The sequence below is a fragment of the Anastrepha ludens genome, chromosome 6 (assembly GCF_028408465.1).
Source record: "Anastrepha ludens isolate Willacy chromosome 6, idAnaLude1.1, whole genome shotgun sequence".
Lineage (NCBI taxonomy): Eukaryota > Metazoa > Arthropoda > Insecta > Diptera > Tephritidae > Anastrepha > Anastrepha ludens.
Window position 1 is genome coordinate 73,182,890 of NC_071502.1, and position 23,181 is coordinate 73,206,070.

General features: G+C 37.7%; 1 protein-coding gene across 2 annotated transcripts in view; it reads left to right on the top strand.

Moving 5' to 3' along the window:
* Window positions 1-23,181, top strand: part of LOC128867727 (hybrid signal transduction histidine kinase L) — a 140,033-nt gene that overhangs the window by 26,764 nt on the left and 90,088 nt on the right. For both annotated transcript variants that reach the window (XM_054109181.1, XM_054109180.1), the window contains exon 2: window positions 4,256-5,083. In XM_054109181.1, the coding sequence (XP_053965156.1) occupies window positions 4,996-5,083 (88 nt within the window). In that variant the 5' untranslated portion in view covers window positions 4,256-4,995. The remainder of the gene's footprint in view (window positions 1-4,255; window positions 5,084-23,181) is intronic.

Consider the following 23,181-nt stretch of genomic DNA (forward strand, 5'->3'; position numbering starts at 1 on the left):
TTTTTGCCGCAACTTGATGAATTGGGATTGGAAAACATGGGGTTCCAACAGGACGGTGCAACGGCACACACTGCACGTGCCACAACCGATATGCTGAAGGATGCATTTCCCGGGCGCCTAATCTTTTTGGTGATTTGCACTGGCCAGCAAGATCGCCTGATTTGACCGCACCAGACTTCTTTTTGTGGGGCTTTTTGAAGTCGCGGGTTTATGTCAACAAGTGATGGATGGCCAAAGTGATGGAAAATGCCATAAAAAGGGCTCAAATGGCAATCAACTGTGGCGGCGGCCATTTACATGACATCATATTCTCGGCTTGATGTAAAAAATTAAAGGACCAAATAAAAATAATCCATAAGAAGAATCAAAGTTTTTCATTTTTTTTTTTTTTTAAATTTCAGCCAAAAAACATCGCAAGGTTACTTTTGCGCCACCATGTATAAACTATAAGACTAGAGACTAAAAAATTAGATTTTACCGCTTAAAGTCTCTATTGAGGACCAGAGACTATATTTATATTTTTATTATTAATATCGGCTCTAATCACATGTTCTAAGTGAACAGCGCAGTAATAAGCGATGCGATAGCATAAGTACTTGTCTATTACGTCCATTTACAAATGGATCGAAGTGACGTTGTGCGACGAATACGTCCGCCCACGGTATTTTTCACTGATTTCCTGTACTCGTACGTGTTTTAATATAACTCATAAAATTATATATAATATACATATCTAAATTTGAATATACATATTAAAATTACATTAAATTAGGTATTAAAAATATTATACTAATCTATGCTTTTATTAAAAAAAGTATAAAAAATACGGAAAATATAAGAAAAGGGTATTTTTAGGGAATGCGCAAAAATATTTTTTTCTAACACTATTCCTCATAAAATATATATTATTTTTCCTCAATTTTTTCTTTATAAAAAAAGGGAAATTGTTAGTCGTGGATTTCTCAGCATGAAAATATAATGTAACTAATTTTCAAATATCAAACGCAATGTAATACTCTTCTGTGATATACAATGCCCTACGTCAGGGGTGGGCAAAAGCCGGCCCGCGGGCCGGATCCGGCCCTCTTGCTAATTTTATCCGGCCCGTTGAAAAATTCCGCACATAAATTTTTTTAAACTCTTTTATGAGATTTTGTTGACATCAGCATTATTAGTGTGCGTACTGTATATATAATAGTTTTAATAAAATGGGCGGTCGGCTAACTACACTAGTGTGGACGATGTCGTGAGCTTGAAACAATCCTCGTGTGTTTCACACGGGTCGCTCGCGACGATCGCTCTCAGGGCGGTTTTTTCGTCAAACACAAAGGAGATCGCGCTAGGTTCGAAATGCCTGTGAGTACGGCATATGCTGCACTCCTCTCACTTTTCGAGGAACGACAGGTCGCACCACGTGTATTGTTAATTTTGATTTAGTACTGATCGCATACTCTTTTTTGTTCGAGTCTAATATTAGTTTGCAAATATAAAATTGAAAAAGTGGACTTTTTGTAAGTAAAATTTTAAAATATTGGTTTTATTTTATTGTATTAAGTAAATTATAGGTTTGTAGACCTTTGTAAAATGAGTCAATCTAAAAAAAGAAAAGTTGATTTGGAATGCAGAAACTTCAATGAAGCTTGGACGGTAAAATATCTTTTTACAAACATAAATAAGAAAGCAATTTGTTTAGTTTGTCAGGAAACAATTGCTGTTTTTAAAGAATACAATTTAAACAGGCACTTTACAACAAAACATCCAAAATATGCATCACATTCATTAAAAGAACTTCAAACTGTAGCAGAAAACTTGGCAAAAAACTTGAATAAGCAAGAAAATATATTTACCAAACAAAGTATATTAATATAGAGAAATCTACAACAAAAGCAAGTTATGTTGTCGCACACAAAATTGCTAAGTTATGTAAGCCGTTTTCTGAAGCAGAATTTGTTAAACAATGTGTCGGAGATATGTTGTCCTGAAAAGAAACATATTTTTGAAAATGTAAGCCTTTCAAGAAGAACAATAGTACGACGGATTGAAAATATTTCAGGAAACTTACTTGACCAGCTAAGAACAAAAATTGCTGATTTTACCTATTGTTCTCTGGCTTTAGATGAGTCCTGCGATATTACTGATACAAGTCAATTATTAATATTTATTCGCGGCATTAACAAGAAATGCGAAATTAGCGAAGAACTTCTTAGTGTGCATCCAATGAAAGATACAACTACTGGTGAAGACTTTTTTCTCGCTCTTGAAGAGTGTTTAGTTAAAGTAAGTTTAACTTGGAATAAATTCGCGACAAAGTAAAAAAGTTACAACCAGAACACGATATATTATTTTTGCACTGCATTATTCATCAAGAAGTGCTATGCAGAAAGGTTTTAAAACTGAATCACGTCGTTACTGTTGTGACCAAAGTTGTGAATTTTATTCGAGGACGTACCGTAAACCATCGACAGTTTGTTGAATTTTTGAAAGAAATTGAAAGTGACTTCTATGAAATTCCTTATTACACTGAAGTGAGATGGCTTAGCATTGGTAAAGTTTTGGACAGATTTCAATATTTGCTTGATGAAATAGTATCCTTCTTGTCGATAAAAGAAAAACTACATGATTTTCCTGAATTGCAAAATAGAGCTTGGCTAAACGATTTCTCATTTTTAGTAGATATCGTAAAATATTTGAATGAACTAAATATAAATCTACAAGGGAAAAAACAATTCGCTTTCAATATGCACTCAAACGTCAAAGCATTTATGACAAAACTAAGTTTATTTGCTGAAAACTTTAATAATAAATTATTAAATCATTTCCCCTCATTGCAAGCACGGCGAGAATCATTGAAAAATACAGATTTTTTTAAATATAGTACAATAACACAAGACCTGCATTCTGAATTCCAAAGAAGATTTCAAGATTTCAAAGCTATTGAAAAACCTTTATCATTAATTAGCCAACCTTTCAATTTCGATGTGCAAGAAGCCCCTGTTGAAATTCAACTAGAACTAATTGACTTACAATCAAATATTTTACTAAAAGAAAATTTTCACTCAAACGAATTGAGTGCTTTCTATGGCGCTTTGAATGATGAACATTTCAAACATTTTTTGAACTATGTTCAAAAATACCTTGTTTTATTTGGTTCGACATATATTTGTGAAAGAACTTTTTCTTTAATGGTTTCCACGAAAAATAAATATCGTTCACAAATTACTGACGAAAATCTACACTCGGCATTAAGGATTGCTGCAAGTGATTTGGAACCCAATTTTGAAGAAATAATGTCAGATGAACATTCGAGATTTCACGTTTCGCATTAACTTTAAATATTTATTTTACCGTTTGATGTTTTTCTTTTCTTTTTTGAATTCTATTTACTATTATATTTACGAAATGCAATATAAATGTTAAATTGTAATAACTATGTGTCAATATAAAATAATTTGTATCATTAAGACATAAATAAGTAACAAAATAAAATGTTTCATTGACTGGTTTATCTAATAGGCATTTATTTATAAAAATATTTCTTTAAAAATTACGTGACATATTTTATTCAAATTGAAATGATACTTAGTGGTTTTGTCAAAAAAAAATTGGCAGGGAAAAAACTCCATCCAAAACATCCGCTTGTGCAAAGCATATGCGGTATAGTCCTCCGGCCCGGGAGACATTTTGAAAATTTCATTTTGGCCCGCGCTTTAAAGTATTTGCCCACCCCTGCCCTACGTAGTCGCTTCTTACACTGCAGTTCACCGTTTCAAGCCTTCGCGACTACGCTATACGCTTATACGTTTTCTGGATATCTGGCAGGCACAGGTAAAGACTGCGAGCCAAGACGCCTGAATCTTAATTCACAGAAGCATAGCCACTGTGAAATAAATGTCAAGGTGATTCCAGCTCTGTCGTTGCTTGCTTTCAGCAAATACGTAAGCTAATAAAATATATAAAATAATGTTGTCATCTCATGTGTAATGGATAAGAAAAAACGAAACTAATATGTAAAAATAAAAAGTTTCACCACTCCCCTGAATGAAGTTTGTTTTGCAGGCTGTGGTTTGGCAGTGAAATTTCGCGTAAAAAACATAAACATGATGAGCAAAGAAATGTCAGCGAACCTCAAAAAACCCCATTCATACATGCTTATGTTATTTAGTAAAATATGTGTACGAGCCTTTGAATAAGCAAACAGGCGATATAAGAAATGTTTGCTTATGTGGATAAAAAGTATTATTTTCCGCACGTCTAGGTGAAGTACAAAGCACAGCATGAAAATAAGTCACTAAAGTATAAAACAGAAAACAGCGAGAGACTAAACCAAAAAAAAAAAATACAAAATACAACTTTAACAAAACGTGGCGTCAAAAAAGTGAATACGAAAAGCAAAAGTAAAGAAAATAAACAGTGGCCAAAACGACAGCACCGGCAGTGCAAGCGGAAAAAGATACTAACAAGAAAATAAGAGAAGGTCTTTGTTAGCATAAAAAAAAACTAAATGTATGGAATTGAAAAAAGTATGAAGTGGAAGCAGACATTGCAAATGCGAAAAAGTGTGAAAATTTATTTTAAATACATGTAAAACCGTCAGGCACCACCTACTTTGACGTCTAACCAAAGTGGCAACAGAAACAAGCAACAATAACAACAAAACAATAACTATACAAATACTAAGCAACGCACATTTACACACTCACAGGAAAATTCAAATGGGCTTTCATTATAAAACCAAAATATATGTGTAACTACAATAAAAATGGCAGCTAAGTAAACAACAACGTCAAGAAGAGCAGACACATCGCAACATCGCGAAACACATAGACAGCAACGGAAGCTGGGCGTCAAAAGAAGGTGGCTCGCAGAAATCAAAACCAGGAAATACAACAGTGCAACGCATACCAAAAAACTTAAAAAGGCTCTGCTTTTTTTGTTGTGTTTTTGTAACTAGTCTAGTCTTCCAGTGCAGTGAAGTGAGCCCCGAACATTAGCAACATGTTGAAATTCCTGCGAATTATTTGCATTTGGATTTGCTGCGCCTTCTGCTTGTTGGAGCGCATACAGTTGCCAGCCGCCACAGCTGGTGAGTAGAAATTTTTGCTTATATAAAGTTTTCATTGTAGAAGAATAAGAATTGCACTCCACAGATAAATATATCCGCACACATCTACACCCTATAGTAAAAATTCATATTCTGCAGCATAAGTGCGGTTCAAATCTAAGCAAAATATTTCAAAACGTTGTAGTTTGAGTGCTTTTGGCAAATCATGTGAGTTTCGTTGAAGATTCCATTCTATTTTATAAAAAGTAAATTTTTTGTGGTTCGAATTTAAAATCCTTTGAATATTTTTATATTATCATCTTAATGAAACTTAATGAAATTATTTGATATAAAATATAAAAAAATTATAATTAAACTGTGGCTAATGGATTTCATACACAACAAATTAAGCAATTAAATCATACATGATATTATGCGAAGTATGTGCCATTGGAAGCTACAACTTTCCTCCATCTTTCAGGCAGCATACGGATTCCTTTGATGAAAAATTCCAGTTCTTCTGACTTGATCCATTTATTGAGCTAGTTTGTGATGCTCTCGTAAGAAGTGAACCACTCCAATACAGGTGCAATGTCTGGGAAATACGGCGAGAGGGGAAAGATTTCCCAATTAAGTCACTCTAAATATTTCAGGACCAATTTAGCAGCGTGTGACCTGGCGCTGCCATACAGCAAAATCGGTTTGCCATGCCCACCGTCCCATTTCGGCCTGTTTTCTTTGAGAACTCGATTCAAACGCATTAGCTCAGTCGGTAACTATTATAAGTGATGGCTTCAGATGATTTAAGGAGTTCATAATAGATGACTCCCTACTGATCCCAGTAGATACACAACATAATCTTCGAAGCATGAATATTTTTTTCGCAGTCAATGGAAGCCCAGGTGAACCCAGGCTCCAACATTTTCTACGCTTAAGGTTATCATAATAGATTGATTTTTCATTGCCAGTGATGATGCGATGCAGAAAAGCTTTTCTTTTCTGCTGTTCAAGAAGCATCTCACACGTCACACAACGTCTCTCCATCAATTGATGTGACGCCGAGTTACCGACGCCCAATATATTATTGATCAAATTTGTTTGTTTACGAACAACCACTGCAACCTGCAATTTCAGTGCTATTTCAGATTTTTAGAATTTTCCCCTTAAAACTCAATAAACTTTTGAAAGATATTTTAACAAATAATTGCTATTCTCTAACAGTGAATTGTCCTTCTATAAAAACAGGAGAAGCGGCTCGGCCGAAAACCCAAGAAAGGGTTTTGGCCCGCAAGGGCATCTCTTTCAAGGAGATGACGACGACCTCGCGGTCAAGATGTCTCTTCTTTCAGCGACATTGTTAACAAGAGTTAACTACAAAGTTAGGTGGCAAAATCCAGCACATGTCTGTTTCCATATTGGGCGGTGTGTTGGTCAGTGTCTATTCACTATGTTAAGTGCGACTGTTTATGTAACGGGGCACTCTGGGAGTCCCTGGATAAGCCGCCCTATGGCCTTCCCCCTGCGACCTCAAACGGGTCATGTGAGTTCGCTCTGTCGATGTGTTAGCTCCGGTTTATGTCAGTAACCAGCCGCCTTTGACCCTGATCAGGAAGAGTTCATTGGGCGAAAGAGTAGTAGCTTTCGTTGCTATGAGCGAGGGCCGGTCCGTCCGTGTTTTTCGATATCGGTAAAGCGTAGGTCTAGGCTCAGGGAACTGGGGTAGGTGCATTGTCTGCGAGGGTACACCCGCTCTTGATTATTTCAAAAAGTATTGAAAAAAGACAAAAAGAAGATAAACAGCAGAAGGCCATTAATGATGGAGATCTAGAGCAGATCCCTTTCGTAAGGACCCCACAATTGCTTCGCTCGCCACCACAAAAAGCGAATAAGCCTCTTACTAGCGGATCATTGCCAACTATAATCAAAGACGGTCAATGAAGGAGTTGAAATGACGCCTCAAGAATTAGACGTAAGAGTAACGTCAAAAGAGGCTAAAAATACTGAAAATGCGCCCAATGCGCCGTCATAAGCCCTGTAACTGCAAAGGACGCAAACACAGAAAGTGAAAAAACTGCATCTGCACGACAAGAGTTTATTCTCAAAATGCGAGCTGAAGAAGAGGAAGCCGTAGAAAAATGTTTGAGAGTGCTTAGGAAGATGAAAGCAGTTATATTAAAGAGTAGGAATACATCCACGGAAATAAATACCGGAGTCTCAGAGCTCGATGAACTATTCGACGTCATGAAAAACTGCAGAAGAGGTTGGATTGGTAAAGTTCGCCTCTTGCCGGACACACCAACGAAAGAAATCGGAGATGACACCCCCGCAACAGCACGAAGAACAGGTGTTGTTCAGGAGGTGTTGTTCTTTTAACCGCAAAACGAAATGCACCAAGTCTTGCCGCACCCGACTCTTCGAAGAAACTAAGAGTTCGAGAGCCTGAGAAATGGCAAGTGGTAAGCCGGCAAAAATCTAGGCCCAATACCGTGCCAAAAAGAAAAGCGATGGAGCGCAGAGCAATGGAGCAAGGAAGGCTAAAGCAAATCAAAAGAAGAATGAGTGAATACCAAAATCAAAATCTGAGGCTGTGTTGGTGAAGCCGGTACAGGGCCAAAGTTATGTTGAAATCCTTAAAAACATCCGAGAAAAGACCACGCCAGACGAAACCACAACGGTGAAAGGCATACGAAGAACCAAAACTGGCGCTCGTTTACTTAAATTAAAAAATGGGAAAACAGTTAACCCTGATTTTTAAAACAATTATAGGAAACCGATAAAGCGGTCGGTTCCATTTCAACCCTCAGACCAACTTCAACTGTAGAGATCAGAGACTTGGCTGCCTTCACGGAAAAGAAGTAAGTTGGTGATGCTGTGTAAAAAATGCTAGCCGGCACTAACGAAAATATCGATGTTAGGATCACGAAACCTAATCAATGACAACAAAAACGGGTTTATGTTACTCTCGCTATTCAAAGCGCAGGAAAGCTGTTCAAGCAAAAAACTATCAAAATCGAATGGGTTAGTGTAAGGATGAGAGCTAGCACATCTCTGAAGCGGTGCTACCGGTGCTTCGGTGTCCGACAGCTTCAGTCAAAGCCCAAAGGACCAGATAAAAGCGGAAAAGGTATATGCCTCAGATGTGGAGAAGCCGGGCATAAAGTGAAAGAGTGTACTAAAGACCCCAAATGCTGCCTATGTACTGATGCCAATCAAAGCGAGAGAAAGCATATGCCAGGCTCGGGCAAATCCCCGATGACAAAAGAACATACCAAAATATTATTATACTTCAAGCAAACATGCACAGGAGTAAAAATGCAGACCTACTAATGGAGCGGATGGTCTTAGAAAAAGGCGTTCGAGCAGTATTGATAAGCGAACAATATACACAATCCGAGAAAGCTTGGGTCTAAGACAAGCCGGGAACTGCCGCCATCTGGCGGCCTAGGGACACAAATTTCCCAATAACCGCAAAAGGATCAGGCGATGGTTTCGTCTACGTTCAAAACAGCCAATTCACAATAATAAGCTGTTACCTTACACCGAACGACAATATAGATGAATTCACCCGGAAACTGGGAAGTATTGAAGATAAAGCCCTTAGTGCACAGGGACAATTAATAATAGCGGGAGACTTCAACTCAAACACAAGCGAATGGGGATCGGCGACAACGAACTCAACTTGCAACTATTGACGAAAATAAAATGACGATCTATACGAACAGTACAGCAAAAACACTAGTCAAGACAACAATGCGATGCATTACAACAGGTTGCTAGGCATCTGCGCCTAAAATAGATAAGAACAAAAACAGAAATGCTGTATACTGGTGGACACATGAGATCGCAGAACTTAGATATATGTTTATCCATAAGCGTAAAAAGTATACTAGAGCCAGAAGATTGGGTTTGGCGATAACGGAATCCAAAAAATACAAAAAGAGCAGAAAAGAATTGAGGCAAGCCATTGGCACGTATACCCTTTTTGCGTGTTTGGCCGAGCTCCTCCTCCTATTTGTGGCGCGCGTGTTGATGTTGTTCCATAAATGGAGGGACCTACAGTTTCAAGCCGACTCCGAACGGCAGATATTTTTATCAGCAGCTTTTTCATGGCAGAAATACACTCGGAGGTTTGCCATTGCCTGCCGAGGGGTGACGGCTATTAGAAAAATGTTTTTTCTTAATTTTGGTGTTTCCACCGAAATTCGAACGCACGCTCTCTCTGTGAACTCCGAATGGTAGTGACGCACCAACCCATCCGGCTACGGTGGCCACAAGGCAAGCTATTAGCCAAAGCAAAAAGGCAAATAGGAAAAGCTAAGAAACTATCTAAACACTAACCCAAGGGGGTTGGTCTACAAAATCGTTATGAAAGAGCTGAAGCCAAGTCCCCTACTGCTGATATGGAAACCGAAGTCATAAGCAAAATAGTCGACACACTCGAGTATGGAGCAACGAAACCTGCCCCATTCACGGAAGAAGAACTAATAGATGCTGCAAAAGCAATGAAATGTAATAAAGCCCCATGATATGATGGCATAGTTGTGGAAATATTGAAGTTATTGGCAATCAAACGCCCTCTTTGGCTGCTAAACATGTACAACGCATGCCTAGAAAAGGAATTTTTCCAGAAATATGGAAAAAACAAAAACTAGTACTAATCAGTAAAAGAAAGGAGACCCAACATTAGCGTCCGCTTATAGGCTGTTATGTATGCTGGATAGCGCAGGAAAACTCTTTGAGAAACTGATAAAGCATAGGCTTAGCGAAGCCATAGAGAACAGTGGCAGATCTGCCTTAGGAGCCATCCAAGTTGTAATAGCTACCGCTTAGTATTACTAGCCGCACTGGATATTAGAAATGGTTTCAACAGTTTAAGTTGGGACAACGTAATGGAAGCCTTTAACGTAAAATTCAAGATCCCGAATAATCTATTCCAGATTATTCGTATCTATCTAAGCAATCGCGTGCTCTTATACAAAACGCGAGAAGGATGCAAGACTAAACAAATAACAGCAGGTGCGGCCTGAGGATCAATACTCGGGACTGAACTTTTGAGTATAAGCTACGACGAAATCCCTCGAATAGAGATACCTGAGGATGTGCATTTAGCGGGATACGCAGATGACATTGCTGGTATAATAATCGCTCGAAACACTGACGAAGCGAAAAGAAAGTTAAATCAGTTGATGATCCGAGTTCAGACATGGCTAGAAGACCATAGATTAAATCTAGCCACAGAGAAAACAGAGCTAAACCTTCTAACCAACAGACGTATCCCATTAAAAGTAGATATACAAGTACTCGATGCCACTTTATCGACAAAGAGAGTGGTCAAATACCTAGGAGTGCAATTAGACACGAGACTAACTTACTGGGCGCACATAAAACATGCTGCCACAAGAGCTGCCAAAATAAGCGGCATGTTAAATAAGTGCACGGCAAACCTTGGGATCCAACGCAGAACAAGCGAAAACTTTTAATGGGCACGACGAACTCGATTCTCTTATACGGATGCGAAATATGGGCAGATGCAATACCGGCGGAAAACTTAGCAATCTGTGCAACGCACATGCGCTCTCAGAGTGGCTTCTTCATACAAAACTGTATCTGAAGCAGCGGTTGTAGCTATCAGTGGAACCGTCCCTATAGATATTCTAGCACAGGAGAGCAAACGGAGATGGGAGGCAAAAATCTCAAGAATCCCAGTACTATGCTTCTCCGATATTAGAATTCAAACGCTCACACTTTGGTAGGCAAGATGAAACTATGAAAAAAGTGGGTGGAAAGAAAGCACGCTGTGGTTAACTGTAACCTCGCACAGTTTTTGTCCGGACATGGGTCCTTTCTCAAGTATTTGTGGCGAATGGAAAAAGTGAGCCTACCAAACTGCATATATGGAGATACTGAGTATGTTGACGCGGAGCACACCTTTCTTAAATGCGAGAGGTGAAACATAGAGACAACAGGTCTGCAGCGAGCTATTGGTGTATTTACACCTGTAGAAATTATCGGAAAATGATGACAGACGAAGAAAAATGGAATGCCGTCGCAAACTTCGTGGAGGATAATAACCGAAAAAAGAAGGGTGAAATGGAAACTTATGCGGAAGATCATTGAGCATAGGTTTCTTAAAACAGGCGAGCCTGGACACATCGTGAATGTGTAAGTGTCCTTCTTAGGACGCCGTCTTGGCCCTTTACCTCGAAGCAATGCGGAAGCAGCCCAGGGGTGGAGGGAAACATCCAAGAGAAGAGGAGGGATATTTTTAGCGGAATCACCACACCCATAGTAGCGACGGTTACTACATATATGGTGCGAAGGCATTTTTAAGCCAAACTCACCGCCAAAAAAAAAATAATAATAAAATTGAATTATATATATATAATATATATACATAATTCGAGTGAAATGCCCTTTAAACAAATAGTTTCGTTACATAGTAAAAATCTGAAGCACTTACGGTGATATCTTATCAGACCAACTTATATTTACATCCTTAAATACGAGTACACTGTTGCTGTTTCCGAAGTGACAGGCAGGTTTTGATTTGATTTGCTGAAAAGTGATTTTAATTGTGATGTTAAATAATTAATTAATTCCATTAAATCACCCGCTGAAAAGTTAAATCCCTAAATATCTGTTCATCCAAATATTTCATTAACCTTGTCCTTATCACGCTTTTCTCGTTTTTTTTACTGGCGGCTTAAAGAAATATTTTGCAAGATAATCATAAATTATGTAGGTGAACCAAATAGCAACAACAAAAATAACAACAACTAAAATGCCTCCCGTTTTGACGAGCCAAATGCGATTCATGATTTATGATGATATCCTTTTCATTCGTCCTTCCAGTTCTCTATCGTTGGCTTTTTATTATTTCCACTCCTTGCGCCACAGTTCTGATCTGTGCGGTTGCATAAAAATTTATTTGTGTTTAACAAATTATAACAATGATAAATTATTGTAACAGTAGACTTGTTAAACTATAACAATGAATTTCATATTTTACTTGGATGATAACACAGAAAAGCGAACTGGTCATTTTTCATAACACGTGACTTATTTAATGATTTTGTGACCTCTAAGCAAATTTCGAAATACTGTAAGCGTAACTACAAAATATTTAAAATATTTTATGTTTAAACAAAAATAAAATGAAAAAAGTAGTGTATGTATAAACTTAAGTAATTAATTAGGAAGTAAAACTGCTGTAATTGTGACCCACAAAATCGAAACCTGTGCATCTGGAGCATGGGCCTATTTGGTGTTGTTTTTCGAAGCGGCGAAATTATTGCTTAATTTTTTGGCAATGAGGAGCGCAAAAACGCTACGGTCAATAGATAGTGCTGCAGAGCGCACATTGGGAATTTAGATGTGAGCGAATCTTGATTTGTGTAAGACATGGTGTTAAGTGTCACACTGTGGCAATTGATTTTTTCCACATTAAGTTCTATAATAGTATATTTAGCGGTTTTGTCGATATTCTCAAAAGCGCTCTAATTTAACCTCGTTAAACATTTTGTAGGTACTGTTAACCTTCCCACACACGACGATTGGCACGAGAGGCAAAAGAATTCGTACGATGTTGTTTCTTTGAGAATGCCTGTGATAAATGACAATTAGATAGATATTAGGAAAACTAAATATTTTCTCTAAAACTTTGATTAACGTTATAAAACTTTGATAAAACTTGATATCATTCGTTCTAACGAACAAATATTAGGTGCACAAGTAAATTCTCGCTGAGTTTTTGGCGAAAATACAACTTTCTACTACTTTCCCCCATCTTTCTGGTAGATCTCGTAAACTGTTCATCTTTTGAGGCTATCCACGGATCAAACCATTTTTTGATGTCTTCATATGCATGGAACTGTTGGTCAGCTAGATCATGTGCCATCGATCGAAACAAGCGATAATCGGACGGCGCGAGTGGGGTGGGATTTCCCATTTCAGTGTTTCCAGGTAGGCTTTAACGGATTTGGCAACGTGAGGCCGAGCGTTGTCATGCTGTAGAATCACTTTTTCATGCTTCTCCGCGTATTGCGGGCGCTTCTCGCGAAGTGCTCGGCTCAAACCCATCAATTGAAGTCGATATCGATCACCAGTGATGGTTTCGCTTGACCATAACTTTCTTTTCTTTGGATTGCTGCAATGAATCCATTTTTCATCACCCGCCACCATGCGATGAAGGAAACCCTTCCGTTTTTGCCGCTGGAGCAGTTGTTCACAGGCGAAAAAGCAACGTTCAACATCTCTTGCTTTTAACTCATAAGGATCCCAAGTCCCCTGTTTCTGAAACATTCCAATCGCTTGAAAATAGATTGACGGGTAACTCCTAATACTGAAGCAAGCTCTTCTTGCGTTTGACACGGATCCTTATTGAGCAATGCCTCCAATTTAGTGTATTCGAAGGTTTTTTGCCTTCCTTCACGCGGACGGTCGTCAATATTGAAATCACCGTCTTTGAAGCGGCAGAACCAATCCCGGCAAGTTGTTTCACTTAAGGCAGCATCTCCATAAACTTTTTGTAGCTCTCGATGCGCTTCAGCCGCCGTTTTTTTTTTCGAATGAAAGAGGAAAATCAACACTTCCCGCAAATGACGATTATTCGGCACAAAATCAGACATTTTCACAGAACCAAAAGTGCATGATACCAAAACAAAATCACTAATGTGTCGAAGCAGTTTGTTTACCATATGTCTAAGCTTGGTTTATGACGTTTAGGTTATGTTACAATTGACTAGCACACACTGCTGGCGGCATCTATTGACAAACAGCGGGAACTTATATTAGTTGCGCACCTAATATGATTTTAATGATATTTTTTTTTAAGAATACTGTTTAGTTAGGCCTTACAATCTTCAGGTAGCCACATACTGCGGAGTTTACGTACTCATACTGTGCTTGGCGTAGGTAAATGTAATATGTATACATTTATATAATTGGCGCGTATGCCCTTTATTTGGTATTTCGCTAAGCTATTTGTGTTCCTGATATTTTTCCGCAAATAGAGAAACCTATAATTTAGTCTCACATGAACCTATTCGGCTACAGCGAATGCAGGTGTAGGAAATTTAAAGATAAATGTTAGCGGACCCTTTAAAACCGATTCAAGCACTTAAACACAATATTGCTCCGTTTATAATTGAAATCGTGGTCGATGTTATTGCGCACCTTATCCCTCTCCACGGCATTTTTTTTATCGTCATACAGGGTATTGATTGAAAAGTAATGAGCCTTATTTTTTTAAGCAGTTTTATGAAACATTTTGGCTTATACAACTAATATTCTTCAAAATAGGACCCTTGAGCGTCAATACACCGCTGGTAGCGGCCCTTCCACTACAGGAAACATTTTTTAAACTCATCCGGAATCGCGTTCATTTCGGCTGTCACAGTTTTTTGGATCGCCTCGATGGAGTCGAAACGCCTCCCCTTCAGCTTTCTTTTCAGGCGCGGGACAAGAAGAAGTCCGGAGGGGACAGGTCTGTGCTATAGGGAGGGTGGGGAAGCACCGGAACCGCCATCTTGGCCAATGCAGACGTGCAGAGGAAGGCGGTTGCGTCATCGAAGGCCTTCCAGATCGCAGTTCGTCTTCGACGTCCTCCCGGCATTCCTTGAACGACTTGTGCCACCGTTTTACCTGGGCACTTGACAGAGATTGGTCCCCGTAAGCCCCCTTGCGAAGCCCAATGGTTTCGGTACACGATTTGTTTAGCTTTACGCAAAATTTGATCGAGTAACGTTGCTCCGCCGTTGTCAGCCGTCATAGCCGAATGGGTTGGTGCGTGATTACCATTCGGAATTCACAGAGAGGTCGTTGGTTCGAACCTCGGTGAAAGCAAAATTAATAAAAACATTTTTCTAATAGCGGTCGCCCCTCGGCAGGCAATGGCAAACCTCCAAACTATTTCTGCCATGAAAAAGCTCCTCATAAAAATATCTGCCGTTCGGAGTCGGCTTGAAACTGTAGGTCCCTCCATTTGTGGAACAACATCAAGACGCACACCACAAATAGGAGTAGGAGCTCGGCCAAATACCTAACAGAAGTGTACGCGCCAATTATTTATTTTTTTTTAACGTTGCTCCAACGATCGCTGCATTTTTGCCACTGCAAAATCCTAACACACTTTTAAAACAGCTTTCACGCGCGGAGCGATGTTGCCTGCACCGCTGTTGCCAGCGAACTGAGACCGGTTTCTAGTGGAAGGGGAAGGTCCAACGATCATTTTCCTCCACCAGCCGATTCGGTTGATCGCTTGGCAGATGCCCTGCGCGGAAGGCTCATTACTTTTCTCTGAAACCCTGTAGAAATAATTATAAAAAATTTGAGACACATCAAACTTGCACTTTATTAGACTAAAGTTAATTGGGCTATAAAATTACTTAACTAATTTTATTCTCAAATTCTGATAAAAAAGTGTAAATTGTCAATGAACATTTTTCAAATTTATTAAATTTTGTACAAAGTTTTAAATTACTCCAGTCTGATATTTATGATATATCCAGTAATAATACTTATTAAAGAAAGAATTAAGGTTTAATCAAAAAAAGTATAGATTAAAAAATAATAAATAAGTAGTATAAACCTGTCAGTATGTGGTGCTTTCATAAGTTTAGGTTAGGTTAGGTTAGCCTGGTTGGCAATAAGCCACGCATAGACCCTTTGGTCCCTAGCGATACCAGATGGAGACCGACCTCTATGAATACCTAAAGTAGACATCATGTAGGATGTCAGCGCTTTTGGCGAATCTAAGTAGGGCTGGGAGCTGCGCTTTTGAGACGTCATCCAGACCCTCAAACAGTGGGGCTCCCAGGCATCTTAGTCGCGTTTTTGATAATGCCGGACAAACGCACAGAAGGTGTTCTAAAGTCTCCTCAACATTCTCTCTGCATTTTCTGCATTTGTCCGTGTTAGCAATCCCTATCTTGCACGCATGTGCAGCCAATAGATTGTGACCTGTTAGCATACCTATGATAGTTCTGCATTCCTTTCGCGAGAGCGTAAGTACGAATTGAGTAAGTTTTTTGTCGTTAGTTCTACACATGACTTTTGCTGTTTTGCATGTGGTCAGGTTAGTCCACCCAGCTTTCACTTGCCTTTTCATGTGGTCGTCCATTTTATTGTATATTGTGTTTAGCGGTCTCGGTATGTCGTTCTCTTGTCCAAATGGTAGTCTCACAGCACTTTTTGCTATCTCATCTACTATTTCGTTCCCTATAATGCCTTTGTGACCAGGTACCCAGTAGATATGCAGCCTACTGTTTCCGGCTAGCCTTTCTATGGCCTCCCTGCTCCGTCGAACATTTTTGGACTTAATACAATATGAGCTTATTGCTCTTATTGCTGCTTGACTATCCACGTATATATTAATTGTTGAGTTCTTTCTTGTTCTAGTGTAGGCTAGCTCCGCGGCCTTCCCCACAGCAAAAACTTTCATAAGTTTATGTTTATCTTTATTTTAAAAATGATTATAAGCACCTCTTTTTTAAAAAGTGTATAATGTCTATTAATAACTGTTAGAAATAATGTGAATGCTGAAGTAAACTCAAGTTTTATAGAAGTAGTCGTTTTTTTAACAGTAAATTTTTTAAAATACCTCAAAACAAGAAGTGAACACTATTTAACTTTAAGGGGGGAGCCTGGTTTATGAGGTCTAAACATTGCATCTCTTTGCGATTTCTTTTTTAAAGAAAAAATTAATTTAGCACCACAAAGTTTTTTCTTTCTTTTAATGAACCTTTAAAGAGAAAAAAAAATTTTGTACTGGTTAAAATAAGTTGAAAAAAATGTTTAACATAGAAATTAGTAGAGCGCTGCAACGCTGGAGTTTCCAACTGGCGTACAAGATACAGCTCGTAATTATTATCTAAAGCAAAAAGGTCAAATGGATTTCTAATTATCATGATTTTTTATTCTAGATGAACTAAGAAAACTGAGAGAAATTCCAAAATTTCAACTTTTTGGAGGTTTTAAAGAAAAAAATGCCTTTCTATAAAACAAAAATTCACTTCAACTTGGTATAAAAATCTTGAAACAATTTTTTTACCTATTTTGTTAGTTCAAATAGAAGAGAATTTAATACTGAAGGGAACATGCTATGATTCATTGCAAAAGGTTCATTAGTTTTTTTTTTCATTCATGTACGCCAATTCAAAGAAATCATAAAAATGAAAAGTCGAGAGAAGAAGATAAAGTTTGTACTATAGCTGTCCGGTCACTGCGTAACTACCTAACGCTCGCCTACCTTTGGCTTTGTGTCTACGGAAATATTGAAAATTAGGATCTGTAACTTTGTGTGAATATTCTGAAATATATTAGGAATCGCTTAAAACGAAAAAAAAAAATTGATTTTTTTGACCTTATAAACCCTTTAATAATATCTAGTAACGTCACCTTTGGTAATTATCAATGCTTTCCTTCAGTTTCTCATTTACCATCAGATTAGATTCGCATGCATTTTTATTTCTTTTTGATTTTTATAGTATTTTTGATTATATCTATGGAACTACAAGCTGATTCGGCAAAATACGTGAAATTTAATAATTGAAAAGTTAAATTCGCGTGAAACGATCCCAAAATTTATTCTGGATACACACCTAAATAAGAACCTAAATATACGTATTTTTGACTTTAATGGCATAAATATAAACGGTTGTATAAAATATACAACTTCAATTTACCACTCATTCCATTCGCAGCAGCAAACTATGCAGCTCTTCAACAACTCATACTTTAGCCCATAAACGAGCAATATTTTATATGCTCGTAAGTATATATATTACATACCTACAAACATGCATGGGTATGTGCTCCAGTCTACTTTACAATGAGAAATTTCTTGTAAGAAAAATGTAACATTTGAAGCATTCCTTTATGTGAATAAATCATTTCTCTAATACATACTCGTAGTAAGTTGAGCATCATACACAAAGATGAATATGTACAGACATACATACATACATACATACATATTTTTCACTTCATATTTGCGAGCACTATTTTACAGTATGGAAAGAAGAGAATTTATTTTAAGGGTCTGCGCTTAGTAGAGCAAGATGAAAAAAAAACTTTAACAGCATTTTCATTTCGCTTTAGCTATTGTTGAATTTTACAACCCGATACAGCGAATTTCAAACGGTGTTATTCAAACGCAATACATACATTAGAATCAAATACAATTCAACGTACATTTCAATGAAAAATGCTCAATATAATAACAATAACAATGCACTTACAATGCGAATAACATAGCAGCTGAGTTTCAATTGAGTAAAACACATGGTGTGTTTTCAAATAGATATATGTATGTGGGCGGGAATATGTGTGTTTGTCAATAGGAGTCATGGCCACATAACATTGCCCCAACATCTTGTTTTCTTTCCTTTTATTATTATTATGTAATATTTTTTTCATTTCATTTTTATTTGCGCGTGTAAAAGCTTTATGATTTATATGTCTCCACACTTTGAAGGCATAACAAAAAGGATAACATTTGCATGTGAACACTTCTTCATTTGAGTATAAATAGTACATATACTTGATATGTTTATATGTAACTCCACTCTGTTGACTTTATAAGTAGTTTTGAATATTGGTCTTCAAATCATAAGTGGAAAATTCAAAAAAGTAATCCAACTATAACGTATTATAGATAATAATACGAATATTAAAAATAATTTCTAAAAGTTGCTGAAGTTTTGTTAAGGGGGAGCCTGCTTTAGAGGCTTCAAAAAATAAATTTTTTTTTTTTTTTGCATAAATCTCTTCCCAAACTATCCAAAAATGTGTCCTCAAAATTGCAGAAGCAAACTCAAAATATTTTCGCAGTTACAGAAGAAATTGTGAGCAAGCGTTGAGCAGGTATACGAGCGGATTTTTTATAAACCGACAAAAGTTTTGACGCGCGATTTCTCGGTTTTTTATTTTTACGATTTTTCTTAATTGGCGGCAAAGATAGGGAAAAAGTTAAATCTCCTATCGAAACGATATAACATTGATTGTATTCGGAATTAGATTCTCTTCTAGTTGAACCTAAAAAACCTTAAGAAAGTTATGATTAACCCACTGTTTAAACAATCTAAAGTGAATTTGTTTTTCCAAAAAAATGATGTTTTTTTTAATTAGTGAAAAATTGTCGAATTTCTCACTTTTTGTTTAATTTTCTTGGTTTAACTAGAAGCTATACTATACTAAAATAAAAAATGTGTTGGGGTTTTGGTTTCTGATGAAAATTGCGACCTGCATCTTTCCCGCCGCACAACACATGCACACTCGAGGTGCCTCGGCAAAACGCTTGTACCAGGCATAATATGACATATATATGGAGGTTGAATTAGTTTTAAAGGTGACACACAGATGGCGCTATTTATCACTTTATCGCGTTGGCAATACTGAATATATATTCATGACAAGGCCTCATCCCTAGGCTTTGTTTATCAGTATCTGTCATTTCGCTGAAGTATAAACAACGCAGTGTTTTCGTGCTCCGAGTATGTCAACTTTCGTGCCGTCGAAACGCAATTTGCGGGAAGCTTTGCTTTTCTGCTTCAATTTGAAAAAAAATACAGCCCAAGCCCGTGAATTGCTGCAGGAGGCCTACCCAGACCATACTCCGTCGATTTCAACATGTGAGTACTGGTTTCGACGATTCAAAAGTGGTGATTTTCACACCGAAGACAAGGAGCGTCTTGGCCAGCCCAAAAAGTTCGAGGACGCGGAATTGGGGGAATTGGTAAACGAGGACTCGTGCCAAACCCAAGAAGAGCTTGCTGAATCATTGGGCGTTGATAAATCAACCGTTTGCAAGCGTCTAAAAGCGATGGGAATGATCCAAAAGCAAGGACATTGGGTCCCGTACGAGTTGAAGCTGCGCGACGTCGAACGGCGACTTTTTACGTGCGAATTGCTGATCGAGCGACAAAATCGCATCGGGTGGTGACTGGCGACGAAAAATGGATCCACTACGATAACCCAAAACGCAAAAAATCATGGGGTTTGCCCGGCCACGCATCAACTTCGACGGCCAAGCAGAATATTCACGGCAAGAAAATCATGCTCTGCATTTGGTGGGATCAGGTCGGCGTCGTATATTTTGAGCTGCTCCAACCGGGCGAAACAATCACGGGGGATCGTTACCGACTGCAATTGATGCGTTTAAGCCGGGCATTGAAAGAAAAACGGCCGGAAACGGTAAAAAGGCACGACAAGGTTATTTTGCAACATGACAACGCTCGGCCGCATGTTGCTCAACCTGTCAAAAAATACCTTGGAACGCTTGGCTGGAAGTGTTACACCACCCGCCGTATAGTCCAGACATAGCTCCCTCCGATTATCATTTGTTCCGGCATATGAGTCTCGATTTGGCGGACCAGCGGTTCTCCTCCTACGAGGCTACCAAAATATTGGTTGAGTCATGGATAGCCAAGCAGCGGCCAGAATTTTGGAGAAACGGCATCCGGAAATTGCCCGAAAGATGGGCGAAAGTTGTAGCTAGCGATGGCCAATACTTCGAATAAAATATTTTGTACCGTTTTTTCACAATAAAGCCCCAAATCTTCGAAAAAAACCTTTAAAACTAATTCAACCTCCCAATATATTAATGAAAAAATTTGAGAAGACTGCTGAAATATATAGCAATAACACCTGAAAGTTTCGTTTCAATCGAATATTTCTTTCCTTCCCAAAAAATCCCCGAAAAAATCGATTTTTTGAAGCCTCTAAAGCAAACTCCCCCCTTAAGATATCAAGTATTTTGTAGATCTTATACCATAATAATTTAGTTTTGCTAACATTAAGTTTTAAGTCTTCATTTTTAAATACTTATCTAAGTTTCTTAAGCAATTCAAAAAATTATTAAGATTTAAATTTAATGTAAATTCTTTTATTATTTATATTTATTATATGAGTATTGTATATCTTCCTTCTGGTAGTCATAACTACAACAAATTTGTTTATGAGGCCCTCTCACGTCATTTGATTTCTGTGTGGTTGATAGAAAATTGCGGCAGTTTGTTATATAAAATACTCTTCGTCTTCGATGAACAAATTTCTAGCTTTTTGCAAGTCGATCGATAGGAAAGTCCAAGGGAAGGGTATTCTGATTACAAGAATAAGACTAATTCCAACCGACCTCGTCATAATTTGCATAAGTGATAAATATCCTGCTAACGAAATAACTTATTTGTGTATGGTTGTTTAAAAGCTTTAATTTTGTTTAAATAGCTTTCATTCTGAAGAAGTAATTAAATCCCTATGTAAGAAGAAATACAAAGTGTTGCATATCTTAAGGAGCAATGGAAACTAACTTCTATTTTTATTTCTGTAGAATATTATGCGCTTTTACTGAGATTTAGTCTAAAAAACCCTTAGCGAAAATTTCCGAGGAAGAAATGTCACGAATATTTTAAGGGAGGAGCCTGGTTTATAAGGTCAAAAAAATAATTTTTTTTTTTTCGTTTTAAGCGATTCCTAATATATTTCAGAATATTCACACAAAGTTACAGAGCCTAATTTTCAATATTTCCGTAGACACAAAGCCAAAGGTAGGCGAGCGTTAGGTAGTTACGCAGTGACCGGACAGCTATAGTACAAACTTTATCTTCTTTTCTCGACTTTTCATTTTTATGATTTCTTTGAATTGGCGTACATGAATGAAAAAAACGAATGAACCTTTTGAAATGAATCATAACTTGTTCCCTTCAGTATTAAACTCTCTTCCATTTGAACTAACAAAATAAAAAAAAAAAATTTTCAAGATTTTTATACCAAGTTGAAGTGAATTTTTGTTTTATAGAAAGGCATTTTTTTCTTTAAAACCTCCAAAAAGTTGAAATTTTGGAATTTCTCTCAGTTTTCTTAGTTCATCTAGAATAAAAAGTCATGATAATTAGAAATCCATTTGAATTTTTTGCTTTAGATAATAATTACGAGCTGTATCTTGTACGCCAGTTGGAAACTCCATCGTTGCAGCGCTCTACTAATTTCTATGTTAAACATTTTTTTCAACTTATTTTAACCAGTACAAATTTTTTTTTTACTTTTTAAATGTTCATTAAAAGATAGAAGAAACTTTGCAGTGCTAAATTAATTTTTTTCTTAAAAAAAAAATCGCAAAGAGATGCAATTTTTAGACCTCATAAACCAGGCTCCCCCCTTAACTCTCTTGAGTTCTTATAAATGCATTGATATTTAAACTTGTAACTTATTAGCTAATTTTTTTGGAGATCATAGGTAAAAATATACCTATCCGTAAAAGGCAATTACATATGTAGGCCCATAGTAGATATTTCGTTCAGATAAGTTATTTTCTACTTCTCCTTTGCTCTGATAAATAATTTAAAAATTAAGTAATTCGATTAGCGTATGAGCGGGGAGGCGAGCGGATTAGCTTCGTTATTCGTATGAGTTAATTGGCGGCCGCCGTAGCCAAATGGGTTGATGCGTGACTACATTCGGAAGACTTAGTTTTTTCTAATAGCGGTCGCTACGCGGCAGGCAATGGCGAACCTCCGAGTGTATTTCTGCCGTGAAAAAGCTCCTCATAAGAAATATCTACCGTTCGGAGACGACTTAAAATTGTGCAGCGTGTTTTTTTTAGAGATTAGATTTTCAAGTTGGCACTACTTTTTTCGTAGATGGTCTTTTTGACAGGTGTCACTTGATTTATGCTCAGTTTGGTTTGCCATTTCATAATGAATAGACTTACACCTGAACAACGTTTGCAAATCGTGCAAATTTATTACGAAAATAATGGTTCGGTTTGCGCGACGCATCGCGCGCTGCGTCCAATATTCGGTCGACATAATCGTCCATCAGAGTCACTAATTCGATTAACCATGGATCGGTTTCGCACCACGTTTGCTCTAGTGGATAATACGCATCCTCAGAGACGTCGTACAGTGCGCACCGAAGGCGCTATTGCTGCTGTGGAGCAGAGTATCGAAGAAGACCCGAATGAGTCCGTCCGCCATCGCGCGCAGCAATTGGAGATGTGCCCATCCACTTTATGGAAGATTTTGCGGAAGGATCTTGGTTTACAGGCTTACAAAATCCAACTCGTGCAAGAATTGAAGCCGAACGATCATCAAGCGCGTCACACGTTCGGTGAATGGGCCCAAAACGAGATGGCCACCGATCCC